The 27,103-nt window shown below is 43.2% G+C and overlaps 1 protein-coding gene across 1 annotated transcript in view; it reads right to left on the bottom strand.

Moving 5' to 3' along the window:
- FAT1 (FAT atypical cadherin 1) overlaps positions 1-27,103 on the bottom strand; it is a gene marked incomplete in the record, with an annotated part of 1,563,619 nt that overhangs the window by 1,149,585 nt on the left and 386,931 nt on the right. Inside the window, 1 exon segment of the mRNA XM_044062507.1 lies at positions 961-1,275. Coding sequence (XP_043918442.1) covers positions 961-1,275 — 315 coding nt within the window.

Genomic DNA, 27,103 nt, shown 5'->3' with positions numbered 1-27,103 from the left:
TCTTCAGTATGTTTTTGGAGCATGCAACATTTTCAATTTTGAAGTATAACTGGAAATTACAAATCTACCTCCTGAAGACAAACATTCCCTAACGTCTCCGTTTAACTGTTCCTGCATATGAGCAAATTTTAAACTAAAATAAAACTTGACCACAAAAAAATAGCTTTTGATTGAAATATGAACAAGCTTTTATAATACCCATTCCTATTACACAAAGTGTATACATTCTCTGCAGTAATTAGCTTTAACAACTAATCTTAAATTTTACTTCCACACCTGTAAAAGCCAACGGACAACAATGGACTGTAACTTGGTAGCAACAACAATCACTATTTTTAAAATCACTACTGCCCTGGAGACCTAAAATTTAAGTTCAAAGTCAAAAAAGCAGAAATAATCAACAATGCAATTTTTTCAGCATTTTTTTTTTCCACAGCTCACTTCAAGAGATGTACAACTCAAGGGTATAAAAATGTTTATTTCAGCCACAACAGGTCTTATGACAGGGAATACTCAACATTCCCTCAACAAAACCAGACACAATTCACACTCAACAAACACAAGAAAATGGTTAACAGAAATTCAGTGGATCGTTTAGTAACATGCCTCCACGGATGCGTGTGTGTTGAGTATACAAGCATACAAATCCATATCTATCTGTACAGACAAATTCACACAAAATGGAACAGTACCAAAGTTGCCCTGGTAACAGCAACTCATTTCTTATGAATCAGCATAATCATGAGAATGCCCAGCCAGATGTCATTTAAGCAATAATGTATATGTTTATTTTTAAGGGACAACATCTTGCCTATGGCCTGGGAACCAAATGTACTATCCTGAGCATAATATATTCAGTGCTTAGCATGAATCTTGAAATAACTGGCATGTACATTCCTTAAAAAGGCAATACACTGAAATGTACATCCCAAACACCCAATTTAAAAAAACAGTACATACCAGTTTTGGAATTAATAGTGAAGAATGCCTGAGGATTGCCACTGGTTATCTTATAAGTCAGTCTGTCACTGGAGCTGGAGTCTGGATCAAATGCTTCAATCTGAATTACAGATACATCCTTGGGTGAATTTTCCATTACTTCTGGGTAATACACAGGCTCAGATGTTTGTGGAGCATTATCATTCACATCCTCAACCTCTATATACACCTCGATGAAAGAAGAGAGTGGTACAACTCCAAGATCTGTGGCATAAACTGTTAACCAATAATACGACTTTGTTTCACGATCCAAGAGCTCCGCTGTTCTTATAATCCCTGTAAAAGACAAACATATATATTCAGTAAACAAATTCAACATGTTGACATAGCAAACTCACTTATTTTACTTTTATTTTGTTAAGAGAAGAGAACTGGTCTGTGGACTTTTTCATTCATGAACCGGGCCAATGAAAAAAAAGACATCAGAATGTAGACACTGTTACAAGTACAGCAACACAAATTGCCATGTAACATCAATAGAAACTACAATGTTAAAGTCCATGTACATCACTGCCCTATCCTGTTAAACAAAAATAAGACAACAAAATAGAAAATAAGCATCACTACTGCACATTGACAATGAAAAATGCAGCAGTTTTATATGGTATGCATGAATAATATATAACATTATCAGTAAAGGAGTAACCCTGTAAGGATATTGCCTTCTGCAAAATCTAAAGTGAAAAAAGCAAAAGGAATTCCCCACTGCCTGTAGCCTACGAGTATACATAGTCAATTTCATAATCATGGAGTCAAGACACTTTCGATATGCCCGGGCATGAAATGAACAAACTAAACTTGGATCTCTGTTTTAGAATTACAAAATGTCATACACACCTGTACAAGTTAAACATGAGAATAATTACATACTAACGTTCCAACACTATGCAGGCCCTAAATGCAGGGAGGAATATATGCTGAAATATATATTTGGTTATAAAAAAAGTTATGCAAACAATGTACATTGAATGTGTCAGTACGTAGCAGAATGACACCTAAAGTGCAGCAGTGATTGTAACGGACTGTAATCTGACAGCATCGTCGCACCTTCAAACTACTGCACCATGAACTCTGGCTCCGGCGCATATACGATCCCATTTGCTGCACAGCATGGCATCATTACTCTACACAAACCTCTCTACTTGTGTTGTCGCTTGGTGAAAATACCTTCTACAAGATATCAAGTGTGCAACTGCCTCTTCCACTTCAATACAGCACAAATCACTCAGGGAATCTAAAAATGAATTCTTCAAACAGCTATAAGAACACAAATATTCTTTGCCTTAGCAAAGGCTATAATATTTCTGCACAACAGGAAGCATGTCAATGTACTGCATTCAAATGTATTTGAATGCAAACTTCGATGACTGTTTTTATTTCTTTATGCCATAATATCACTGCAACTGCATGATATATATAAGTTGGATTAACATATGCAATTGTTTAAGACTGCAACAGCCACTTTTATCAGGGTCATGGCTTTAAAGGTATCCTGGATCAGCCCATCTACCCAGAAAATCAATAAATATGGTCTCATGTTTTGAGGATGTTATTGAAGGTTTCTGTAACCCGCGGTGGTGGTGCTGCAGTAGCGTTGTCGCCTCACAGTAAGACGCTGTCTGGTTCGATTCTCAACTAGATCGTCTTCTGCGTGGAGACATGCGTGAATGGGCGTACCTTCGTTGAAGGTTGTGTGCCAGAGCTGGTAACTCGGTACGTAAAAATCAACTACCAATCATTAGCAGACCGGAGTTCTGCTGTGGCAACCCCTAACCGGGAAAAGCCGAAAGACACAGCAGCAGATTGATGGTTTCTGTACATGCTGGTGTGACTGCTATCCAGCTTACAAGAAAACATGCATATTTCTTATGCAGTTAATTGTGTGTGGGGGAAAGGGCACTGCAGTGATCTAACTGTGCATGTCTGACTGCGTTGAAAGCTAGAATACATTTATATGGTTATTCATTCACATTTATTCAATCATACATTTGACCACAAACACACACCTGAGGGGGGTGCATGTGCAGGGTTGCACTACTATGAGGGTAACAAGCTAAAATAATACCCTGCTGCGGGCATTTCTTCTTTATTCTCTCATTCATTTGATTACTAGCCAGATATCAGAGGTGCACTCACTCAAAGTGGCTGTAAATGGTGGGCACAAGTGTGTGCTGGGGCTTGCAACAGGTTGCACTACATGAATTGACCATCAATGAGCCAAAACAGATTACTACTGCTGTTAATTATTTAAGTGATCACAATCATCTGAGGTGCATAGTAAAGTGGCTGCAACTGGTGGGTACTAAGGCAGACTTGAGGAAGAGTGTGAATGATCTCGGCTGTTTGATCACAGGTGAACGGCAATGATCTGGATAGGCAGGGCTAATGTGTGAAACAAGATAGAATACATTGTTGCTGCCCTTTTTTTTCTTTCACAGTCAGACCAAATTACTATCCCATCTCTACTTCTGTTAACACTTGCTTATCTCCTCTAATACCTCACTCCGTTGTATTTCTTAAATTACTCCTATCTTGTACATCATTGTTCTATCTGTAAAGTCTCCATTACAAGGCTTGTAGATTTAATGTATGTGAATAGCAGTACAACTTGTATTATACTGACTTGTAATGGAGACAGGAGATGTAACAGAAGTAGAGATGGGATAGTAATTTGGTTTGTGGTAATTAAAAGTAGGTATAGTAGTTTAAAGTGAGGTGTTAGAAGGGGATAAGCAGGTTAAGTGATTTAGTGCTTTGAAGGGAAGTATTAGAAAAGGTAATGAAGTGTTGGAGAGCTACATCCCCGATAAGGAGCAGGAATAAAGGCAGCAGGTAGAGAGGAAGCTTTTAGAAATGGTTTGAAAAGACAAAGGTGTGCGATAAACTCAGTTAATACAGGATTTTATTCCAAGTTTTAGCTATACTACTGGAACAAAGACTGACCCCAGCAGCCCTTTATGGCTTGCAGATGGTGAGTATTTGATTATTGTCTGACTGAAGTGGATGACTTGGAAGGCAGCATTGAGTTGGGGTCTTAATTATTTGACAGATGTAGGTGGTATGGATGATTTTATGGGTTAAGGTGAGTGGAGTATACGATAGGTGATGAGGAAGCTTGAGCCAGTTAAGTGATTTTACTGCTAAAGAGTGGTGGGTCCAATAAGGTTTGTTGCAAGTGAATCTGGCAACTTTGTTACAGCACTGTTCAAGTTTAAAAGAAAGTGAGACTTGTAGATTGGTTATGACAGGGGCCCTAAGAGGTAAGTGGTAGCTACAGATAACTTGGTAGAGTCTATAAGGAATTTCTTTACTCTTTTTAGGGTGCCTATTTTTTGATGTGTGTCCTTGATGTAAATTGAATAAGATTGTTGTTGACTGTCACACCAAGTAGTTTTGTATGTGAGGAAACTTTAATCATGACATTATTTAAAGAATACATTTCAAAGTTTTTTTTTTCACAGAAATGGGATTTTGAAAAAAAAGAACCAATTTAGATTTTTGAGGATTTAATAGCAGGTGATTATCCTGTAGCCAACTTTCAGCAGAGTTAAAGGCTTCTTGAGTAATTCTCTAAAGTTGTATTAGGTTGGTAGAAATGTATATTACGGTAGAAGCATCAGTGTACTGTGTGAAGGAAGCTTGCTGACAGGATTTACATAAACGGTTAGTGAATATATTAAAAGAGAACAGGACCAAGAATGGAGCCCTGTGGCACACCATTTTTGACAGGAAGGGAGCCATTTAGCAGACTTGTTCAAGGTCTTGCACTGTATCAGAAAAAAAAGTTTTGAAAGTACCTATTTTAAGGAGTTATTTGGCAGGTCCACAGAGCAGGTACCATTCTACAGAATGTTTTTTAACACTCACTGATTTAAATCTTGTTTTGGCTAAAATGAAAGCGCCATCTTTACTGCTTCTGAGAGAGTCTGCTTGATCTATGCAATAGTCAAGTTAACTTCCCTGGACATGCCCACAGAGATCACAGCTGGATCATACACCAGATTGTAAAAATGCTCTATCCAAAGAAGACAGGCTTCCAGGTTATTGGTAGTGGAGAACAATGCATCTAGCAAGATGCTCTTAAAGGTATCCTGTATTACAGGAGGAAAGGCAGTTGGCCTGGACTCTTCAACATACAGCAATCTCAGTAACCTCTATGGGATACATAAAGGCCCCCTCCTCCTTTTTTATGCATTCACAATTAAGTTTCTTTGAAAGCCATGCCTGTGTGTGTGTGTGTGTGTGTGTGTGTGTGTGTGTGTGTGTGTGTGTGTGTGTTGGGGGCACAATCACTGGAGTTGTAAATGAAAGCAAGTAGATTATTTCAGGTCCTCCTCTTCACCGATGTCTAGGTCAGATAAGACAACAGTTTGGGGAGATGCTTTCCTTCCCCTTAGTGGGGTAAAACGTTCCCTTCTAATACGCGGCAAACCTCTACCTCTGGGAAAGTGAATCCTTTGAAATATGGCTACAAACTTGAGTGAAACACCTATGCCAGAATATAGTAGGGACTAAGTAGGTACTGGTAAGGATGGATGCCACAGGCTTGCAGCCTACTGTATGGCATGCAGACTGGAAAGTTAAACTAGTATGGGTTTTCTCCGTAGTTTAAAGCAACACAAGAGTTGCTCAATAAACTTGTATGCACATCATGGTGACTCTTCGTGGATTAGCAAAGCAATAGTATAAATTAAACTACACTACAAATTTCAACACAGACAGCAGCTAATAAAGACAGTAATCCCATGTTCTGTTCTGGATAACCTGATACTTTACTTTGACGTACTCTTCCAGTCAGCTTTTTGTTTCTCTCTCACCAAGCTATTTAAATCACATAAATGTCTGCATATACAAATATTTATTTAACCAGATAAGTGAAATTAACTTAAGGAACTTTTCAATCACTGTCTTAGCCATAATAATGACCTTTTTGATCTTGTGCCCTTTGAGTGGTGGGACAGACTGGCTTCACTGCCATCAATCCTGCACTGGCATACACATGCATGTATTCAACTGTATCAGACCTGGGCATTGTATGGCACATGGGCCACATCTGGCCCTTTGGCTCTCCTTGACCGGCCCATGAGAAGTCAGACAAACCCCCTTGAATTATCTGATTGCGACTGTACATCTTTCATTTGTTGCATTGCGTTGTGTGTCTTTCTTTACCACGCGGGATTTGGATTTAACTTTCATTCGTTGTTTCTTAACGGGATTTAGCTGCTGTTGCTTCTGAAGGAGAGAATTCAGCTGTTCGTTGCTGCTGTACGGAATCAGGTTTGCAACAAGTGTGTGTGTGTGTGTGTGTGTGTGTGTGTGTGTGAGTGAGTGAGTGAGTGAGTGAGTGAGTGTGTGTGTGTGTGTGTGTGTGTGTGTGTACATGCTTGGGTCCATGTAAAATACCCCAGTTAGGGATAACTGGTGATTAGTGTTACTGCTTAGGCTCAAACCCACCACTGAGAAACTGCTTTTTATAAGGCGGTTTTGAGGGATGGGTAGAGACACTATTTTAACAAACGGTGCACTGGAGACACTGCATTGGGAGAAAAGGCTTGTGAGCATCTTTCATGAAATGCATGGTTGAGTAACACAAAAAGTACAGTTTTGTACCTACCATAAATGTAGATGTTCGAAGATCCACATTGCTGCAGTCCTTACACTTGGGTAGTCCGCTGTCCTCGGTCGGCCCGAATATCAAAGTATAAGGCTGACGTCGGTCAAGGCGCATTAGACTGACATCAGGACGTCAGGGTACAAATGCGCATGACCGACGTCATATCCTCAGTCTTTTCTTGCCCCAGATGTCAGAAGACCCTACAAAGACAGGTCAAAACCAAAAGACAGCAAACAACCAACCAACCACCCTTGCACTAATAATATGTACAATATATACAATATACACAATATTTACAACCCAACCCACACAACCGCCTCTAACTACAGAGGGGAAGGAGGGAGGGTAAATTGGACTGCAGCAATGTGGATCTTCGAACATCTACATTTATGGTAGGTACAAAACTGTACTATGTTCTTCATCTCACATTGCTGCAATCCTTACACTTGGGTAGAATCCCAAAGCAGAGATAAGGGAGGATGGCAAAACTATAAAGAAGCAGGAGCTGCCAAAATGCCCTGTAAAACAGCAGTGGCAAAACCAGCCCTAGATTTAGAGTAAAGTGGAAGGTGATAATGCTTTGAGAAAGTATGCACAGAACTCCAAGTAGCTGCCTCCAAAATATCTTTAGTTGCCACCCCCCTTAAAAAGGCTGTCGAAGTGGCAGTAGCCCTAGTGGAATGAGGCCTAATCCCAGCTGGAATCTCCTTGCCATGATGGGAATAACAGAAAGCAATGCAAAACCCAATCCACTTAGAAATAGTTTGTTTTGACACAGGCTTGCCCTGAGAACTCAAAGCAAAAGAAACAAATAACTGCTGCGACTGCCTGAACTCTTTAGTTCTGCTCAAATAATATCGCAACTGCCTGTGTACATCTAAAGTGTGCAAAATCTTTTCCCCTTTATTTTGGGGATTTGCATAAAAAGTAGGCAAATGAATAGTTTGGTTTAAAGCCACACTAGAAACCACTTTAGGCATAAAGGAAGGATTAGTACGCAAAGATACCCTATCCTTATGGAAAATTAAGAAAGGCTCAACCGCCATAAGGGCCTGCAATTCAGAAACCCTTCTTGCAGAGGTAATGGCCAACAAAAAAGCAGTCTTCCATGACAAATATTTCAACTCAGTAGTAGCTGCAGGCTCAAAAGGTTGTAGAGTGAGTTTCTCCAACACAAAATTGAGATCCCAAGCAGGAGTAGGAGCTCTACGTGGGGGTCTTATATTCTTTGCCCCTCTAAGAAATTGCTTGAACAAAGGATGAGAAAACAATGGTGGGTCACAGTCATAGTGAGCCGAAACTGCTGCAGCATGAACCTTAATAGAAGAGAAGGACAAACCTTTGTCTAGTAACTCAGTAAGATATTGAAGAGCCACACTTAAATTAGGCTCAGAAACATCAAAATCCTTTGCTGCACTCCAAAATAAAAATCTCTTCCATTTATCTGCGTACACTTTCCTTGTACTAGGCCTTCTAGCTTCCAAAATAACATTCAAAACTTGCTGTGGAAGCTGAGACCCTTTATGGTTCAAAACAGAATATGCCAGGCTGTTAGGTGAAGAGAGTGAAGTTTGACATTGAGTAAATGACTGTCCTCCTGAGACAACAGGTGTGGAATCGAGGCAAAGGCCATGGAGGCTCCCGTACCAGACTTCTCAGTAATGGGTACCAGTGCTGTCGAGGCCAATCTGGAGCTATTAAAATCATCCTTGGCTTGTCCTGTCTGACCTTTAGGAGTACCTTTGGGAGGAGAGGCAGAGGTGGAAAAGCATACACATGAAGATTGCTCCAATTGAAAGAAAGAGCATCCACTTTCCAAGCTGTGGGATGAAACCTTTTCATGCAAAACTTTGGCAGCTGGTGGTTTAGTGGAGAAGCGAACAGATCTATGTCTGGAGTTCCCCATGACACTGTCAATTTCTGAAATACATGAGGATCCAATTTCCACTCGTGGGGATCCATAATTCGTCTGCTCAACACATCTGCTAAGGAGTTCTGTGCTCCCGGCAGAAACCTTGCCTGAAGATTTAGCTGTAAACTGAGAGCAGTCTCCCACAAAATCATTGCTTGCTTGCATAGAGGATAAGAATGTGTTCCGCCTTGCTTGTTGATGTACCACATGACAGTTGTGTTGTCTGTTAGAATCAACACCTGCCCTGGAAGAAGTAACTCCTTGAAAGCTATTAATGCAAACTGGACTGCTAACATCTCCTTCAGGTTGATATGTAGATGTTGTAGTCTGGCAGGCCACTTGTCTTGTATCCACTTTCCATTTAGATGAGCTCCCAAGCTTTGTCTGAGGCATCTGTCGTTAGAATCTGACTCGCCTCTGGCCGGGTCACAGAGAGTCCCTTGTTTAGGTGACATTCCTGAGCCCACCACAAAAATTCCTTTTGAATGCAAGGTATTATTTGAATGACAGTGTCCAGATCCTGGCAGTGCTGTGTCCATACATTTTGAGATACCATTGTAGCTTCCTCATATGCAGTTTGGCATTGGGAAGCACCAGAATACAAGATGCCATGAACCCCAAGGCTTGAAGGACTGTCCTTGCAGTCAGCCTGGACTGATGAGACAATTGATGAAAGTAAAGGGAAAGATTCTTTTGTTTGTCCGGGGTCAAAAAGGCCATCTGGGATGCTGTATTCAGTCTTACACCCAGAAAGCACATGTCCTGAGAGGGTACTAGACTGGACTTTATTTCGTTCACAGAATACCCCAGGCATCTTAGCACTGCTATCACATATTCCAAATGATGAAGAAGCTCGTCCCTTCCTTGAGCCAGAATCAGGCAATCGTCCAAATAGGGATAGATCTGTATTCCTCTTAGCCTGAAGAAAGCTATCACTGGAGCCAGAACTTTCGTGAACACTCTGGGTGCAGTAGATAAGCCAAAGGGCAATGCAGAGAAGAGAAGTCCCAGCTCGAAAACGCAGATACTTCCTGCAACTCAGTCTGATAGGAACATGAAGGTAAGCCTCCTTGAGATCTAAAGTTACCATCCAATGATCTTTGCCCAGCAGGGGTAAAAGCTGTTGTAACGTCAACATTTTGAACTTGGGAATGTCCAGATAAGTGTTGAGGATAGATAAATCCAAAATTGGTCTCCACGTGTTCCCCTTCTTTGGTACTAGGAACAGGCGAGAATAAAATCCTAGGCCCACTTCTGGCATAGGGACTGGCTGAATGGCCCCTATTTGAAGTAACAGAGAAATTTGTTTGTGAGCCTCTATTCTTTGCTGAGGAGGAACGTCTGGCATGCCTTTGAAAGGAGGCAAGGTATGGAAATAAAACCTGTAACCTTGGTGTATGATATCCAATACCCATCTGTCTTGGGTAATTAAACTCCAATTTTCCTTGAAAAGTGTCAACCTTCCTCCCAAAGGTGCTGCCAGACGAGAAGGCTCTGGCAGCTGAAATGGTAGGTCATTGGGTCTGTTTACGAAAGGACTGACCCCTGCCCTCACCCGACGACTGTGCAGGTGAACTCCCTGTTCTAGGCCTGAAAGAGCCCTGAGCTCTGCCCCTACCACGTCTAGATCTACCCCTAGACTGGGAATCATAAGAAGGATACGTCCACCCCTTGGCAGGCCAATTTCTACTAAACTTCGGAGGCTGAACCTGCAAAAAATCTTTAACAGTCTGCATAGACTTAGCCTTGTCTTCCATTTTCTTTAAGACTGCCTCAACAGGTGAACCAAACAACACATCAGATTGTAAAGGAGCATCTAAAATCCTTGTCTTAACATGGTCAGATAAATTCTGATCCCTCAGCCAGGCGTGCCTGCGAAGAACTGACCCAGTGGCAGCCACCCTAGAGGAGGCCTGTACAGCATCAAAACCACATTGCAAGGAATGCTTACCCACCTGTTCAGAAACATGTACTAAATCTTGTAACTCTTTACACTCAATACCTTCCACCAGAGCATCTACCTTAGACTTCAATTGAGAAAGTAGATAGTTTTGGTATTTCAACATGTGAAAAGTACAGTTTTGTACCTACCATAAATGTAGATGTCCGAACTGGATAGCATCTGCAGTCATAACAAGTGGGTTGTCCTGTCGTCAGGCAGCCCTTCAGTCGGCCGGATTCCAAAGTCCGGTCCGTCCGGCGGCTGATGTCGCACCCCACCCGACGTCATCTCTGTTGGTCTTCGGGTATAAAGGCATCAGCCGACGCCATTTTCCTCAGTGTTTCTTGCCCCAGATGCCAGTAGCCCTCTTGCAGGCTAAAATTTGGATAGATGCCAATGTTTCCAAATAGATAGAGGTAAACACAACAATAAGCATGTATGTACATATACACAAACAAATACACCATAAAAGACTCCCCCCCAACAGCTAGCTATTAGAAGGGTAAACACCCTAGGAGTACCACAGAGGGGAGATCCTGACTGCAGATGCTATCCAGTTCGGACATCTACATTTATGGTAGGTACAAAACTGTACTATGTCCTTCATGGATGCATCTGCAGTCATAACAATGGGTAGAATACCATAGCCAACTAGGGAGGAGGATAAAAGTAGACTATGGTGTGTTTAGGATCCCTTGCAGTACAGCAGTGGCAAACCCTGCTCGGGATCTGGAATATAGAGGCAAATTATAATGCTTGGCAAATGTATGCACGGAGGTCCAAGTAGCCGCCTCAATAATGTCTTTGGTTGCCACTCCTCGTAAGAAGGCTGTGGTAGTGGCTGTTGCTCTTGTAGAATGAGGTCTTATGTTCTGTGGAATTGGTTTTCCATGGAAGGAGTAACAGAATCGTATGCAATTTCCTATCCACTTGGAGATTGTCTGTTTGGAAATAGCTTTTCCTTCCCTTCCTGTTGCATAGGCTACAAAAAGTTGGTCAGTCTTTCTGCTATTTTTGTTCTGTCCAAGTAGTAGCGTAGCTGTCTATGTACATCCAAGGTATGCAGTATTCTTTCCCTCTGTTTTGTGGGTTGGGAAAGAAGGTAGGTAGGTGGATTGCCTGGTTTAAAGACACTCTGGATACCACCTTAGGCATAAATGTAGGATTAGTCCTCATGGATACTCTATCTTGGTGGAAGATTAGGAAGGGTTGCACTGCCATTAAGGCCTGTAGTTCTGAAACCCTCCTTGCTGAAGTAATTGCCAGTAGGAAAGCAGTTTTCCATGACAGGTGTTGTAGGTCTGCTGTTGCTGCTGGTTCAAAGGGTGCTAGTGTCAACTTTTCTAGCACAAAGTTTAAATCCCAAGCTGGTAATGGTGGTTTCCTTGGAGGTTTTACATTCTTGATTCCTCTGAGGAATTGCCTGAGCAAAGGGTGCGAAAAACAGGTGTATCAAAGCTGTATTCTGCTGAAATAGCTGATGCATGTATCTTGATGGAGGAGTAGGACAGGCCTGAATGAAGAAGTTCGCCAGATACTCCAGAATGTTAGGCATATCTATGTTTGACACATCTTTTCCTCTTTCGTACTCAGATGACAAACCTTTTCCATTTTCCAGCATAGTTCCTTCTTGTTGAAGGTCTCGTGCTTCAAGAATAATGTCCTTAACTCTTTGGGAAAGTTCTGGAATAGCTGCTGTTATGTGATGTTCCATGCAGTCAGTTGCAAGGTTTTAGGTTTGGATGTATGATGCTGTAGTTGTTCTGCGTTAACATCAAAGGCATCAGGGAATTGTCCACATATTGTTCGAGACATGCTCCTCAGTAGTGGGTACCAGTGTTGTCTTGGCCAGTTTGGAGCTTTCAGGATTATCCTTGGACGTTCTTCCTTGATTTTCAGTAGTACCTTGTGTATCAAAGGAAGAGGGAATGCATATGCTGTTAGGCCTTTCCAGTTGAAAGAGCGAATCCACTTTCCATGCTAATGGGTGGAATGTCCTTGTGCAGAATTTTTGAGCTGGTGATTGAGAGGTGATGCGAATAGGTCTATCTGTGGCATTCCCCATTTCATTGAGATGGTCTTGAAGATGTCCGGGTGAAGCTTCCATTCGTGGGCTTCCGAAGTGGTTCTGCTTAATATGTCTGCTAGGGTATTGTCTTTCCCTGGTACAAATATTGCCTGTAACTGGATGTTGTAGCTGAGTGCCAGGGTCCACAGCTCCAAGGTCATTCTGCATAGGGGGTATGAATGAGTGCCTCCCTGTTTGTTGATGTACCACATGACTGTGGTGTTGTCTGTCCTTATCGTCAACTGGCCCTCTTTGAGAAATGGTTTGAACTTTTGGATTGCCAGTTTTACTGCCAGCATTTCTTTTAGGTTGATGTGCAGTTGAAGTTGATCCTGTGTCCACAATCCTTGCACGCATTTGTCCAGCATGTGGGCCCCCATCCTAGGTCTGAAGCGTCTGTTGTGATGGTCTGGCTTGCTTGACATCTGCGAAAGGGTAGGCCTGGGTTTGACTGGCATGCCTGAGCCCACCATAGGAATTCCTGTTTTAAGCATGGAATTAGTGGGATTTCTGTTTCTAGACTGTGTCTGTGTTGGGACCATAAATTCTTTAGGTACCACTGTAGTTTTCTCATATGTAGTCTGGCAAATGGAACCAAGATTATGCATGATGCCATGAAGCCCAAGGCCTGCAGTACTTTTCTTGCTGTTAACTTGTTCTGTTTTGTTAGTGCCAAGAAGTATAGAGGGAGTTCTTTTGTTTTTCTGTAGTCAGGAATGCCATTTGTTTTACTGTGTCCAATTCAGCCCAAGAATGTCCTTGTTTGGGATGGTATCAGCCTTGACTTTTGTAAATTGACTGTGTATCCCAGTGCTTGTAGCAAGTAAATGACCCTTTGTAAATCTGTTGTCAGCTTGCTTTTGTTGTCCCCTTGTAGCAGGCAGTCGTCTAGGTATGGGTAAATTTGAATTCCCTGAAGTCTGCAATGGGCGATTACTGATGCCAGGCATTTTGTGAATACTCTGGGCAGTAGATAAGCCAAAAGGCAATGCTGAGAATTGATAGTGCTCTGATCCTGCAAGAAATCTGAGGTATCTTCTGCAGATTGGTCGAATGGGGACGTGCAGGTATGCCTCCTTGAGATCTAGAGTTACCAGCCAAGACTCCTTGCCCAGCATGGGAAGAAGTTGCTGTAGGGTCAGCATTTTGAATTTTGGGACAATGATGTATGTATTTAAGGTGGACAGGTCGAGAATTGGTCTCCAACTTTTTCCTTTCTTGGAACTAGGAATAGTCTGGAGTAGAACCCCTTTCCTTGCTCTGCTGTTGGCACTCTTTCCACAGCTCTCATGTTTGCTATCTCCATTATCTGGCATTGAGCCTCTGTTTTTGATTTGGAGGTAGATTTGGCATTCCTCTTTTGACTGGAAAAGTGTGGAAGTGAAACCGGTAACCTTGATCTATGGTTTGTAAAATCCACTTGTCCTTTGTTATGTAGTGCCAGTTCTTTGAAAATAAGGTTAACTTTCCGCCTAGAGGAGCTGCTATTTGTTCCCTGGTAGGCGGTTAGGTTAAGTCACTGTGGTTGTGTTGATGTAGTGGCAGTGGCGGTGTCTGTGCCTCTGTTGTTACCTTGCCACTGTCTTCCTCTGTAGGCACCTCCTCTGGATTGGTTTCTGCCTCTGGAACGTCTATTCCTGCCCCTTTGAAATTTTGTGGAGTCAGGAAAGGACCAATTTTGGCAGGCCAGTTCCTGCTAAACCTTGGGGTTGAACCTGCAAGAAATCTTTAACAGTTTGAACAGATTTTGCCTTTTCTTCCATTTTCTTCATAACCTGCTGGGCAGATGTACCAAACAAACTTGTCTTGTCCATAGGAGCATCTAGCAACTTAGCTTTAACATGATCCGGTAAAGCTTGTTCCTTTAGCCATGCATGCCTTCTTATCACTGTGCCTGTCATGGCTGATCTAAATGAAGCCTCCAGTGCATCATAGCCACATTTTAAGGAATGGTTGCTAACCTGTTGTATGTTATTTACCATCTCTAATACATATTTCTTATCAAGAGATTCATCAGTGGTTAGTTTTTAGTTAACTGATCCAGCATAAACTCTTGGTATTGTATCATGTGAAACTGACAGTTTAAAGCTCTAGCTGAGAGAGTAGCTGAAGTGTAGACCTTTTACCCCATCTGTCTAATGACCTTGCTTCCCTTTCAGAAGGAATAGGGTTTTAGCTATGGTCGCGCTACTGCCTTGGGGCCCTGGGATATGGTTTCTGGGTCTGCAAGTGGAGCCTTGTAAAGGTGGTGATGAGTATCTGGCACCCTGTAAAATCTGTCTGGTTTGGCAGGGGCTGGGGTAAAGAATCTGGAGCGGAGCAAACATCATTGAAAGCATCATCCACCACAGAGAGAACAGGGGGTATAGCTAAGGGCCTGTGCTGTGGGAGGTGCAGAAAGGTCCTAAGTCTTTTTCTGGAGTCTGAAAAATCCTGTTGCTGCCATTGGAACTGTTGTGCATGGCATGCAAGGTTTCCCCAAAGGAGAATTCTTCTGGTGGGGAAGCAGCTGGGATGGATTCTTCAGCATCAGAATCTTCAAAATTGGAGAAGGGAGCCTCTGGCTGGTCAGTTAGGTCTGATTCATCAGCAGAATCATCAGAGGACACTGGCTCGGGGCTCTGCCCTAGGTCTCTTCTCTGGGGCTGAGAGGCCCTGTCTGGGTGAGATTGAGATCCTCTAATTAAAGAAATTAAATCTTCTGCCAAAGTAAGCATTTGAGAACTAGAAGAGGGCCTGGATGGGGGTGGTTTAACAGGCACTGTTTTAGTAGTCTTGGCTGCTTTAGCCCTGGCGAAGGCCTTAATGGACATGCCTGCTGGAGGCCTAGCAGCACCACGTGCTGGGGTAGAAACATCCAAGGGGATGGTGTCTGATAAGTCAACCACCGTAGTGGGTAAAATTTCTGAAGGCGATTCAAGAGTTGTAGCAGGGGCCTCAGTTGTAGGAATAGGTTCAGCTGTACTTTGTTCAGTTTTCTCGGTTTCGGCGAAACCGAGACACTCATGATTTGCTTGACCATGGTTTCGCCGAAACCAGACCGCTAGTGTCGGTCTTTATCTTCGTTTTTGCCAGATTGGGTAGTCGGAGGATCCGGCGGCATAATGTACGCAAAATCAGAACCGAAAAACTGTTCTGCGAACTCCGACCCGGCGCCTAAGCGTTAAATCGGTTGAAAGAAGCACAGGCGAACAGGCTGCTACGTCGTGGGCTGGGCCTAAACAAGGCAGACAGTAAGAGTGGAAATCTTTATGAGGTATTTGTTTCCCACAGTTTAAACAATTGTTAACTTTTTCTGACATCGGCTGAGGCAAGAAAGAGTCCCCAACGGGTACTTAGCTTTAGAAGTCTTAGTAGTATTCGGTAGAAGTAATCTCTGGATCCGACCGGCACTTGAACAGCTTCTGCTTGAGCGCCAGCGGCAAGAAAGACTGAGGAAAATGGCGTCGGCTGATGCCTTTATACCCGAAGACCAACAGAGATGACGTCGGGTGGAGTGCGACATCAGCCGAAGCCGGACCCGGACTTTGGAATCCGGCCGACTGAAGGGCTACCTGACGACAGGACAACCCACTTGTTATGACTGCAGATGCATCCATGAAGGACATCTGGCAATTCAAAGCCCTCATAGCAAGGGTGGAAGAAGTATAGACTTTCTTTCCCCATCTATCCAAAGCCCTGGCCTCTTTATCTGGAGGAACCGGATTTTTAACAACAGAAGCCTTAACACCCTTAGGCCCCTGACTAACAGTTTCTGGGTCCGCCCTAGAACTCTTAAAAAGATACTTATGAGCTTCAGGCACCCTGTAATACCTATTAACAGGAGCAGGAGGCAAAGAATCAGGATTAAGAGAAGCCTCTGCAAACACATCTTCCACAACATCCAGAACAGGAGGTATAGCCAAAGGCCTATGCTGGGGTAAAAACAAAAATTCCCTAAGCCTTTTCCTGGAATCAGAGAAGTCCTGACCTTCCCACTTAAAATGCTCCCTCATGGAATGAAGAGTCTCTGAAAAAGAAAAATCCTCAGGAGGAGAAGCAGAAGGAGTAGAATCATCCACATCAGAATCAGAATAAGGAGAATACTCCTGCAAGTCTTCAGCCGAAGACTCTGAAACATTCGAAGCCTGCTCAAAACTCCCCAACTCAGGTTCCACCCTAGGTCTCTTATCAGGAGGGGGCAAAGAACCTCTAATCAAAGAAATCAAATCTTCTGCCATTTTAAGCATATGCTTCTTGGGCACAGATCCTGAAGAACTAGGAGTGACACCAACTGAAGCTAAACCTGGCCTGCCTCTGGGAAGCCTTGGAAACAGAAGGAGAAGGCCTAACCACCCTAGGAAGGGAGGAGTACAGTAACCTGAGAGGCCCTTCAACCTGACCTGCCTCCTGAGAGGCCACATCCTGCAATAACAAAGTCTCCCCTGGGACTCCAGAGAAACCTCGGTGGAACCCCTCCACCGACACCTCTAATGAACCCGGTCCGTCGGACGGCTCTTCTTGCCTGGGCTTAGCTGCTTTGTCCTTGCGCTTCTTGAAGAAGCGGGCGTGAGCATCCGGCGGCATATTATATTGCACGCTTCCGAAGACTAACCTGGCACAATCTAACCTCCTCTTAATAGTGCGCTTATTGAATCTAGCACAAAAGCGACACCACAACGTCGTGCTCAGGCCCTAAACAAGGAATACACAGAGTATGATTTTCTCTTTGCGCTATCTGTTTCCCACAAAATACAGTTATTCACTTTTTCTGACATCCGTAAACCACTGAGGCAAGAAAAACTAAAATATTCCCCACGGGTACTTAGCCAACTTTGACTCGGTCTGAAACTCCGATTGAAAAATTTCAGAGCGAGCGGCACTTGCAATGCTGCTTCTGCATCGGACCATGCGACAAAAGACTGAGGATATGACGTCGGTCATGCGCATTTGTACCCTGACGTCCTGATGTCAGTCTAATGCGCCTTGACCGACGTCAGCCTTATACTTTGATATTCGGGCCGACCGAGGACAGCGGACTACCCAAGTGTAAGGACTGCAGCAATGTGAGATGAAGAACATCCTTTTTTTCTAGCACCTTTCTAAGATTATGTACAAGCAATATTTAAAATGTGTCCCTGGTTTTTAGCTCTTGCCCCCCACCCTCATAAAATTTCGCTTTTTCCAGATTTATTGTGCTACAAAGTTCAGCGATATGATTGAGTGTCAAGTGCATTCTACAAGTGTGTGTGTCAAGTACATTTTGCAAGGAGCGGAGAGCTTCAGGGGAAGAGAAGTTTAATGTTGATTATACCAAGTCTGTTTATAATGTACAACTGTTTACCAAATGACAATCACTATTGTGCTAAAGTATTTAAAAGCACTGCTAATAGTACAAGTAGTATACCTGCTTTTGAAGCAGAAGGCTGTAGGTTCTACTGGACTGCAGATCCTGTACTGTGTTGTACTTTAATGGAGGTAGATACTGCAGTCCTGTCCTCAGTTACAGACCTACTTAATGTGGGATTATTTAGATGGCTTACTTCTGTAGAGATTCTGCATTGACTGATACTGGTTGATTGTAATGACAGAAGTTTGAGTAGACTTTTAATGATGAAATGTTCGGAATTGGAAAGTTTTTTTCATTCTTGGTTTGTACATTTTGTTTCACTGCTTACTGGAAAAATGTTTGAAACTACAAAATGAAAACACACACTAACTTGGTGATGTATTATAGAGGGAATCTAACTTAATACAATCAGGAAGGTGTATTCATGTATGCATGGTCCTAAAAATGTGCAAGGGCCTATGACTGAAAAACAGCCCAAAAGTAAACTTTATCCGCCAGATGCACTTTCTTTGAATGTGAGTTTCAATGCTGTTTCAATGAAAGTAAGTTTCAAGGGCAGAGAAGTTTTAATGCTAAGTCTGTTTTCACTGTGAGACTTGTATTGCCTTGTTTAGCAAATGTCCATCAGTGTTTGTGCTATAAAATTTGAAATAAGTTTTAAATTAAATCCAAATACAATAGGTTCACAGATTACTACAGTACTAGGCTAACTGTTGATTAAATATTGATATAGTGTTGGTGTTTTTACTATGCCACTTTTGACATTTTCATAGCCTAACTGTAATATCTACCAGTAACAGCTAATCAAAACCATGCAATTTACTGCTTTTTATAAAGCAATAAAATTAATGTGAGCAGGATGGAGTTCAGCCTATTGGTCCAGCCCTCCAAAACAGCCGCCGTAGTTTCTTATGTGGCCTCTTGGGAAAAGTAATTGCACACCCCTGATCTACATGAACATTTTAAGCAGGTAACGGGAGAAAGACTGAACAAATCCATGCATTTAATATATATATATATATATATATATATATATATATATATATATATATATATATGTTTAAATAATACCCACCCCCTAGTCTAACCCATTAACCACCACATTTCTGGCAGACAGAAAGAACTACAGTACCAGAAGGAAAATGATACAGGCAAAGAAAGAACATGTGAAACACCACACAGTGAATGAATGAATGCCAGGACTGACCCAGGACCCTTTAACTGTGAAGGCAGATATTGTACCACCAAGTCACCATGCTGCCCATGTCCTCACAAAAGGTTAACTGCCTATCCATCTGTCTGTCTATCCATCCAATCGACAAAGTCTAGTCAAACTGAGCAGAAAGACCTTTTTCAGCAGAACCCCAGATAGCTGTATGTACTTTACAGAACCTTTTCTAAGCTTTTAACACAAGATTTATTTTAAGGGATACAGCAAAGTTGAATGTATAAAGGCAATGCCTACATTTGAGTCCCCATTCAAATTTTGTGGTTACACTGATTATAGACTTTGGTACTTCTTACTGCAGTACCACTATGTTGAGCTATCAAATGTGGCCAGTATTTGTAGTACTACCTTTCTTCAGCTGACAGAACGCTGTACTCCCAGGGAAGGTCAAGGCTACTGGGAGGGCCCAAGTTAAAAGCTTACCTTATTAAGAAAATAAACAGAGGTGAAGGGAGCAACTGGAGGGAAAAAAAAAAAACAGCCAACACAAACAGCCAGGTGGAAGACAAGGGCAGGAATGAGCAGCTGATATTAACTTGCCTATCCTGTGAGAAGTCATGGCATATTTGGTCTAACAATCATCATGTGCAAGTGGAGGCTTGTAGGAAATGATTACGGCAACAAACCAGGAACATTAGTTTGGTCCAACCAAGTCAGTGATGGGTAGCCCTCTGCTGTGTGTACACAGGAACACTTGTGCATTAGAGAAGTGTACAGAAGGGCCTTCTGTAGCAAGGTAGGTGCTACGCATCAGTCACAAAGGAGAGGGAATTAAGGGCATAAACCCAAAAGTCTGGATGGCAGCCAAATGAGAGACTCTGAGAATAGCTCTTCCGTGTCCATCAACCAAATAACAGTTCTGAAACCCAGGGATGCAGAGGCCTACACTCTCTTACCATATTTACCAAGTAACCTGCATTCCTTAACTTTAGGGAGTATGTTCCGACCTGAAGTTAGTCTAGTTTCTTTAAGAGACAAGAGGGACACTTTACTTAGTTGTATTATAAGGTTCCTTACAGAAGAATTGGTTGGGAGCCTGCACTATATAGATGGTCAGATCTTTCTGGCCTGTGAGTGAAGAATCAATCTACAAGCTATTTGGATCAGAAACACCAAGGAAACCTTCCGGAACTGGAGGAATAGCAAAGTACAGTTGTGTACCTACCATAAATGTAGATGTTAGAGTGTATTCACTGTTGCAGTCATTACTCTTGGGTTATCCTGCTGGCAGGCTACCTGCAGTCAGCCTGAATTCCAAAGTCCTGGTCCGGCATCGGTTGCTGTCGCCTCTTCCCTGACATCAGTGCGCCAGGGGTATAAAAGATGCAGCTGATGCCATTTTCTTCAGTTTGTCTTGCCCCAAAAAAGAGTAGGCTAAAAAATGCTGATCATAAAAAAGTATGCACATAAACCTTCATCCACAAGCAAATACACCACATAGGGTGTATAGATTAGAGAAGTGCAGACAAGTCCCAGCAAAGATATGGGGGATGGTGGGTGGGTAACCTGGACTTAAACAGTGAATACACTCGAATATCTACATTTATGGTAGGTACACAACTGTACTAAGTTCATCGTGTTTCACTGTTGCAGTCATTACTCTTGGGTTGAATCCCAAAGCTGAGGATGGGTGGCTGGGCTAAATAGGATTAGGAGAGGCTATGAGGCCCTGCAGAACTGCAGTGGCAAAGCCTGCTCTGGATTTACAGTAAAGAGGTAAGTGGTAGTGCTTTGTAAAAGTGTGCACTGAACTCCAAGTTGCAGCCTCAGAAATGTCTTTGGTTGGTACTCCTCTGAGGAAGGCTGCTGAAGTGGCTGCTGCTCTGGTAGAATGAGGCCTAATACCCTTAGGCACTGATTTGCCATGCTGAGAATAGCAGAAACAGATGCAATGGCCTATCCATTTAGAAATAGTCTGTTTTGAGATAGCCTTTCCTTGTGATCCTGTAGCATATGACACTAAAAGTTGCTCAGTCATTCTGAAAGCTTTAGTTCTGTCCAAGTAGAAGCGTAGCTGTCTGTGTATGTCCAAAGAATGCATAATTTTCTCACCCTTGCTCTGTGGGTTTGGATAAAAGGTAGGCAAGTGAATGGTTTAGTTGAGGGCTACACTGGACACAACCTTAGGCATAAATGTTGGGTGTGTCCTCAGAGAAACCCTGTCTGGATGAAAAATGATAAAGGGTTCCACAGCCATGAGTGCTTGTAACTCCGATACTCGTCTTGCAGAGGTTATTGCTAGGAGCAGAGCTGTTTTCCAGGATAAAAATGTTATATCCACTGTTGAGGCTGGCTCAAAAGGAGGCAGTGTGAGTTTTTCCAAGACATAATTGAGGTCCCATGTTGGAATTGGTGCTCTCCTTGGAGGCCTGATGTTTTTAGCCCCTCTGAGGTACTGCCTTAAAGGATGAGAAAAGATGGGTGGTTCCGTATTGTAATGGGCTGAAATGGCAGAAGCATGAATCTTAATTGATGAAAAGGAAAGGCCTTTGTCCAGCATCTCAGTTAGGTATTGTAAAATCTGAGGGATATTTGATATATACGTGTCAATGCCTTGTTCCTTGTTCCAAGCACAGAATCTCTTCCATTTTTCTGCATAAGATTTTCTGGTACTAGATTTTCTGGTACTGGACCTCCTGGCCTTCCAAGATAACATCCATAACAGCTTTTGAAAGAGGAGTGTTCTGAATGGCTACATTATCCGCCATGCTGCCAGATTTAAGGTCCTGAGTTGGCTGTGCAGGATCTAATTGTTTTGTTGGGTCAGCAAGTAAGAAGTTTGACTCAACATCCATGCTGGACCTTGAGACAAGCTCTTTAGGATTGGGTACCAGTGCTGGCGTGGCCAGTCTGGTGCAATCAGAATAATTTTTGGCTTCTCATGTCTGACCTTTAGGAGTACCCTGGGAAGGAGAGGCAGTGGAGGAAAGGCATATACTGTTAGTTTTTTCCAGCTGAAGGATAGGGCGTCCACTCTCCATGCTTGTTTGTGATAAATCCTTGTGCAAAATCTCTGTAATTGGCAGTTGTGAGGGGAGGCAAATAGATCTATGTCTGGGCATCCCCATTTCCTTGTTATCATGCTGAAGACTTGTGGATCCAGTTTCCACTCGTGGGGATCCATAAGGTTTCTGCTTAGTTCGTCTGCCAGAGCATTTGTTTTTCCTAGCAGGAATTGCGCTTGCAGGTGAACTTGATAAGTCAATGCTGTGTCTCATAAGGTCATTGCTTGTCTGCATAGGGGGTAGGAATGTGTACCTCCCTGCTTGTTTATGTACCACATGACTGTAGTATTGTCTGTCTTTATCAGTAGCTGTCCTGGATGAAGTAGATCCTTGAAAGCCGTCAGGGCATTCTGAACAGCTAGCATCTCTTTTTGATTGATGTGAAGATGCATCTGGCTTGCAGGCCATGTGTCCTGAATACATTTTCCTGCCATATGGGCCCCCCAGACATAATATGATGCATCTGTTGTCAGTGTCTGTCTGGCTGTGGGTAAAGAGAATGGCAGACCCTTGTGGTGACAGGCCTCTGCCCACCATCAAAACTCCTGTTGTAGGCAGGGAATGAGTGTAATTACTGTCTCCAGGCTGTGGCAATGCTGAGTCCAAACACTTTTTAGATACCATTGAAGTGCCCTCATATACAGTCTAGCATATGGAATTAGTAGAATGCAAGATGCCATGAAGCCCAAGGCCTGCAGGATTTTCCTTGCAGATAACTGGGTCTTTGTTGCCAATTTTTTGAAGTAAGAAGTCAGTTGCTTTTGTTTGTCTGGCGTGAGATAAGCCATCTGGGCAGTTGTATTTAAGCTTGCATCCAGGAATACTATCTCTTGACAGGGTACTAGTTTTGATTTCTTTTCGTTTACTGTGTACCCCAGGCAAATTAGTAATCTTTTTACAAATGCCAGATGCTTTAGAAGACTGTCTTTGTTCTCTGCTTGAATAAGGCAGTCGTCCAAGTAAGGATATATTTGAATTCCTCTGTCTGCAAAATGCAGTTACTGGTGCAAGGCATTTCATGAAGACCCTGGGCGCAGTAGATAAGCCAAAGGGCAGTGCACAGAATTGGTAGTGCATTGAGCCAGCTATGAATCTGAGGTATCTTCTGCAAGATTGTCTGACTGGGACATGCAGGTATGCCTCTTTTAGGTCCAAAGTTACGAGCCAAGCCTTCTTGCCTAGCATGGGCAGTAGTTGCTGTAGAGTCAACATCTTGAATTTTGGAACCTCCAGAAACGTGTTTAGTATAGACAGGTCCAGTATTGGTCTCCAGGTTTTGTCCTTTCTGGGCACTAAGAAAAGTCTGGAGTAAAATCCTTGCCCCTGCTCTTGTGGTACTTGTCGTATGGCCCTCATGTCCATAAGGGCTGCAATTGTTTTTGTGCCTCTGCCCATTGATCGTGTGGCAGGTCTGGCATACCTTTTGCCCTTGGTAGGGTGTGAAAATGGAACCTGTAGCCTTGGGACACTATGTTCAAGACCCATTTGTCTTGGGTAACCATTTGCCAATTTGATGAAAAAAGTGCTAGTTTTCCCCCTAAGGGGCTGCCAAAAGAAAAGTGCTTGGATCTGGCAGAGGAAAGTCATTGGGACCGTTTCTTGTAAGGTTGTGATTTGTCTTCTCCGCTTTTGGAGGTAGGAGCACCCCATTGTTTAGGCCTGTATGAGCCTTGGGGCTGAGATCTGCCTCTGGGACATCTGTATCTGCCTCTTTGTGGCCTGTCTGACACTGGGAAGGACCAATTTTTAGAAGGCCAGTTCCTGCTAAATCTAGGTGGCTGTACCTGTAAGAAATCCTTAACTATCTGCATGGATTTCACTTTATCCTCCATTTTCTTCAACACCTCTTCTGCTTTAGCACCAAATAAAGTATCATGCTGTAATGGAGCATCTAATAATTTTGCTTTAACATGATCAGGCAGATTTTGTTCCTTTAACCAAGCATGCCTTCGAATAACAGAACCTGTAACAGCGTCCCTGCATGAGGCCTCCAGTGAATCATAACCACATTGCAAAGTATGCTTTCCCACTAAATCCTGCATTTCCTTGTTCTCTGAACCTTCAGTATTTGTCAACATTTTCTGTTTAAGTAATCTGTCTAGTGCCCTAGAATCCCTATCAGAGGGGACAGGGTTTTTTGCAGTGGAAGCTTTGACCCCATTGGGACCCTGAGATATAGTTTCTGGGGCAGCAGCAGGGTTTTTATATAGGAATTTATGAGAATCCAGGACTCTGTAGTATCTGTCTGGCTTAGCAGGTACAGGGGGTAGAGAGTCAGGGGACAGGCCGGACTCTGAGAATACATCATCTATAATGTCTAGAACAGGTGGAACAGCCAGGGGTCTGTGCTGAGGAAGTAGCAGAATGTCTCTGAGCCTTTTCTTAGATTCAGAGTAATCTTGGCTCTCCCAGTGGAAATGTTCCCTCATGGTATGCAGGGTTTCCCCAAAAGAATAATCCTCAGGAGGAGAGGCTGAAGGAATGCATACTTCAGCATCAGAGTCCTCATAGGGAGGCATAGAATAATCCTGTTCTGAGGAGGAATCAGAGGAAATAGAAACCTGATCAGAAGAATCATATTCTGTCTCTTGCCTAGGCCTCTTATCAGAAGGGGGATGGGAACCCCTGATAAAAGTAATTAGGTCTTCGGCCATTTTAAGCATCTGTTTTTTTAGGCATGGAAGTCTGAGTAGGAGAATGCTGTACTTGTTTCTTTGTCTTTAGAGCTGCTTTAGTCTTTGAAGCTGAAGATGGTTCAACATATAACTGTGTAGGTCTGAAGACACCCTAAGAAGCGGATGCCTGCTCAGTGGCTCTGGACCCATCTGAGGGAATGATTTCCGAGTGTCCAATACCTTGAGTATCCAGAGGCCCAGTCGGCTCCACGTGGGAGTTGGAAGCGGCCTGTGGCTCTGAGGTAGCGGGCGCCAGGAGCTGCGAAAAAGCGCCTTACTGAGAACCGGCGACTGGCCTAACTGAGGCCTCTCTATTTTGGACCTCGGATGCCTATCCTTTTCCTTGTCCTTGCGTTTTTTGTAAACTCCGGTCGTCAGCTGTTCCGACGGCATTATATAATTAAATCTTTGGCCAAAGTAATGAAATGCAAAATCAAACAGACGCTTAATAGTACGTTGGTTAAATCTAGCACAAAACCGACAGCTAGCAACGTTGTGATCAGGGCCTAGGCAAGGAATACAGTAAGAGTGAAAATCCTTATGAGGTATTTGCTTCCCACAAGAAATACAATTGTTAACTTTTTCTGACGTTGGTCTAGAGCAAGAAAAAAGTTTCCCTAACGGGGTACTTAGCTTTAATGAAGACTTCGGTTCTGAAATTCAGATTTGAAAATCTCAGGAGTTGGCCGACCGGCACTTGCGAGCTGCCTTTGCTTCGGGCACCGCGTGGCAAGAAAGACTGAAGAAAATGGCATCTGCTGCATCTTTTATACCCCTGGCGCACTGACATCAGGGAAGAGGCGACAGCAACCAACGCCGGACCAGGACTTTGGAATTCAGGCCGACTGCGGGTAGCCTGCCAGCAGGATAACCCAAGAGTAATGACTGCAACTGTGAAACACGATGAAAGTACAGTTTTGTACCTACCATAAATGTAGATGTCCGAACTGGATAGCATCTGCAGTCATAACAACTGGGTTGTCCTGTCGTCAGGCAGCCCTTCAGTCGGCCGGATTCCAAAGTCCGGGTCCGGCTTCGGCTGATGTCGCACTTCACCCGACGTCATCTCTGTTGGTCTTCGGGTATAAAGGCATCAGCCGACGCCATTTTCCTCAGTGTTTCTTGCCCCAGATGCCAGTAGCCCTGTTGAAGGCTAAAATTTAGATAGATGCCAATGTTTCCAAAAAGATAGAGGTAAACACAAAAATAAGCATGTATGCACATATATACAAACAAATACACCATAAAAGACTCCCCCCCACCAGCTAGCTATTAGGAGGGTAAACACCCCTGGAGTACCACAGAGGGAGGAGGGAGGGTAATCCTGACTGCAGATGCTATCCAGTTCGGACATCTACATTTATGGTAGGTACAAAACTGTACTATGTCCTTCATGGATGCATCTGCAGTCTAACTGGGTAGAATACCATAGCCAACAAGGGAGGAGGATAAAACTAGATTATGGTGTTTAGGATCCCTTGCAGTACAGCAGTGGCAAACCCTGCTCGGGATCTGGAATATAGAGGCAAATTATAATGCTTGGCAAATGTATGCACGGAGGTCCAAGTAGCCGCCTCAATAATGTCTTTGGTTGCCACTCCTCGTAAGAAGGCTGTGGTAGTGGCTGTTGCCCTTGTAGAATGAGGTCTTATGTTCTGTGGAATTGGTTTTCCATGGAAGGAGTAACAGAATCATTATGCAATTTCCTATCCATTTGGAGATTGTCTGTTTGGAAATAGCTTTTCCTTCCCTTCCTGTTGCATAGGCTACAAAAGTTGGTCAGTCTTTCTGCTACTTTTTGTTCTGTCCAAGTAGTAGCGTAGCTGTCTATGTACATCCAAGGTATGCAATATTCTTTCCCTCTGTTTTGTGGGTTGGGAAAGAAGGTAGGTAGGTGGATTGCCTGATTTAAAGACACTCTGGATACCACCTTAGGCATAAATGTAGGATTAGTCCTCATGGACACTCTATCTTGGTGGAAGATTAGGAAGGGTTGCACTGCCATTAAGGCCTGTAGTTCTGAAACCCTCCTTGCTGAAGTAATTGCCAGTAGGAAAGCAGTTTTCCATGACAGGTGTTGTAGGTCTGCTGTTGCTGCTGGTTCAAAGGGTGATAGTGTCAATTTTTCTAGCACAAAGTTTAAGTCCCAAGCTGGTAATGGTGGTTTCCTTGGAGGTTTTACATTCTTGATTCCTCTGAGGAACAGCCTGAGCAAAGGTGTGAAAAACAGGTGGATCAAAGCTGTATTCTGCTGAAATAGCTGATGCATGTATCTTGATGGAGGAGTAGGACAGGCCTGAATGAAGAAGTTCGCTAGGTACTCCAGAATGT

Source organism: Protopterus annectens, chromosome 2.part1 (assembly GCF_019279795.1).
Source record: "Protopterus annectens isolate FY-2018-M chromosome 2.part1, PAN1.0, whole genome shotgun sequence".
Taxonomy (NCBI): domain Eukaryota; kingdom Metazoa; phylum Chordata; order Ceratodontiformes; family Protopteridae; genus Protopterus; species Protopterus annectens.
This window is presented reverse-complemented; position numbering and strand designations above follow the sequence as displayed.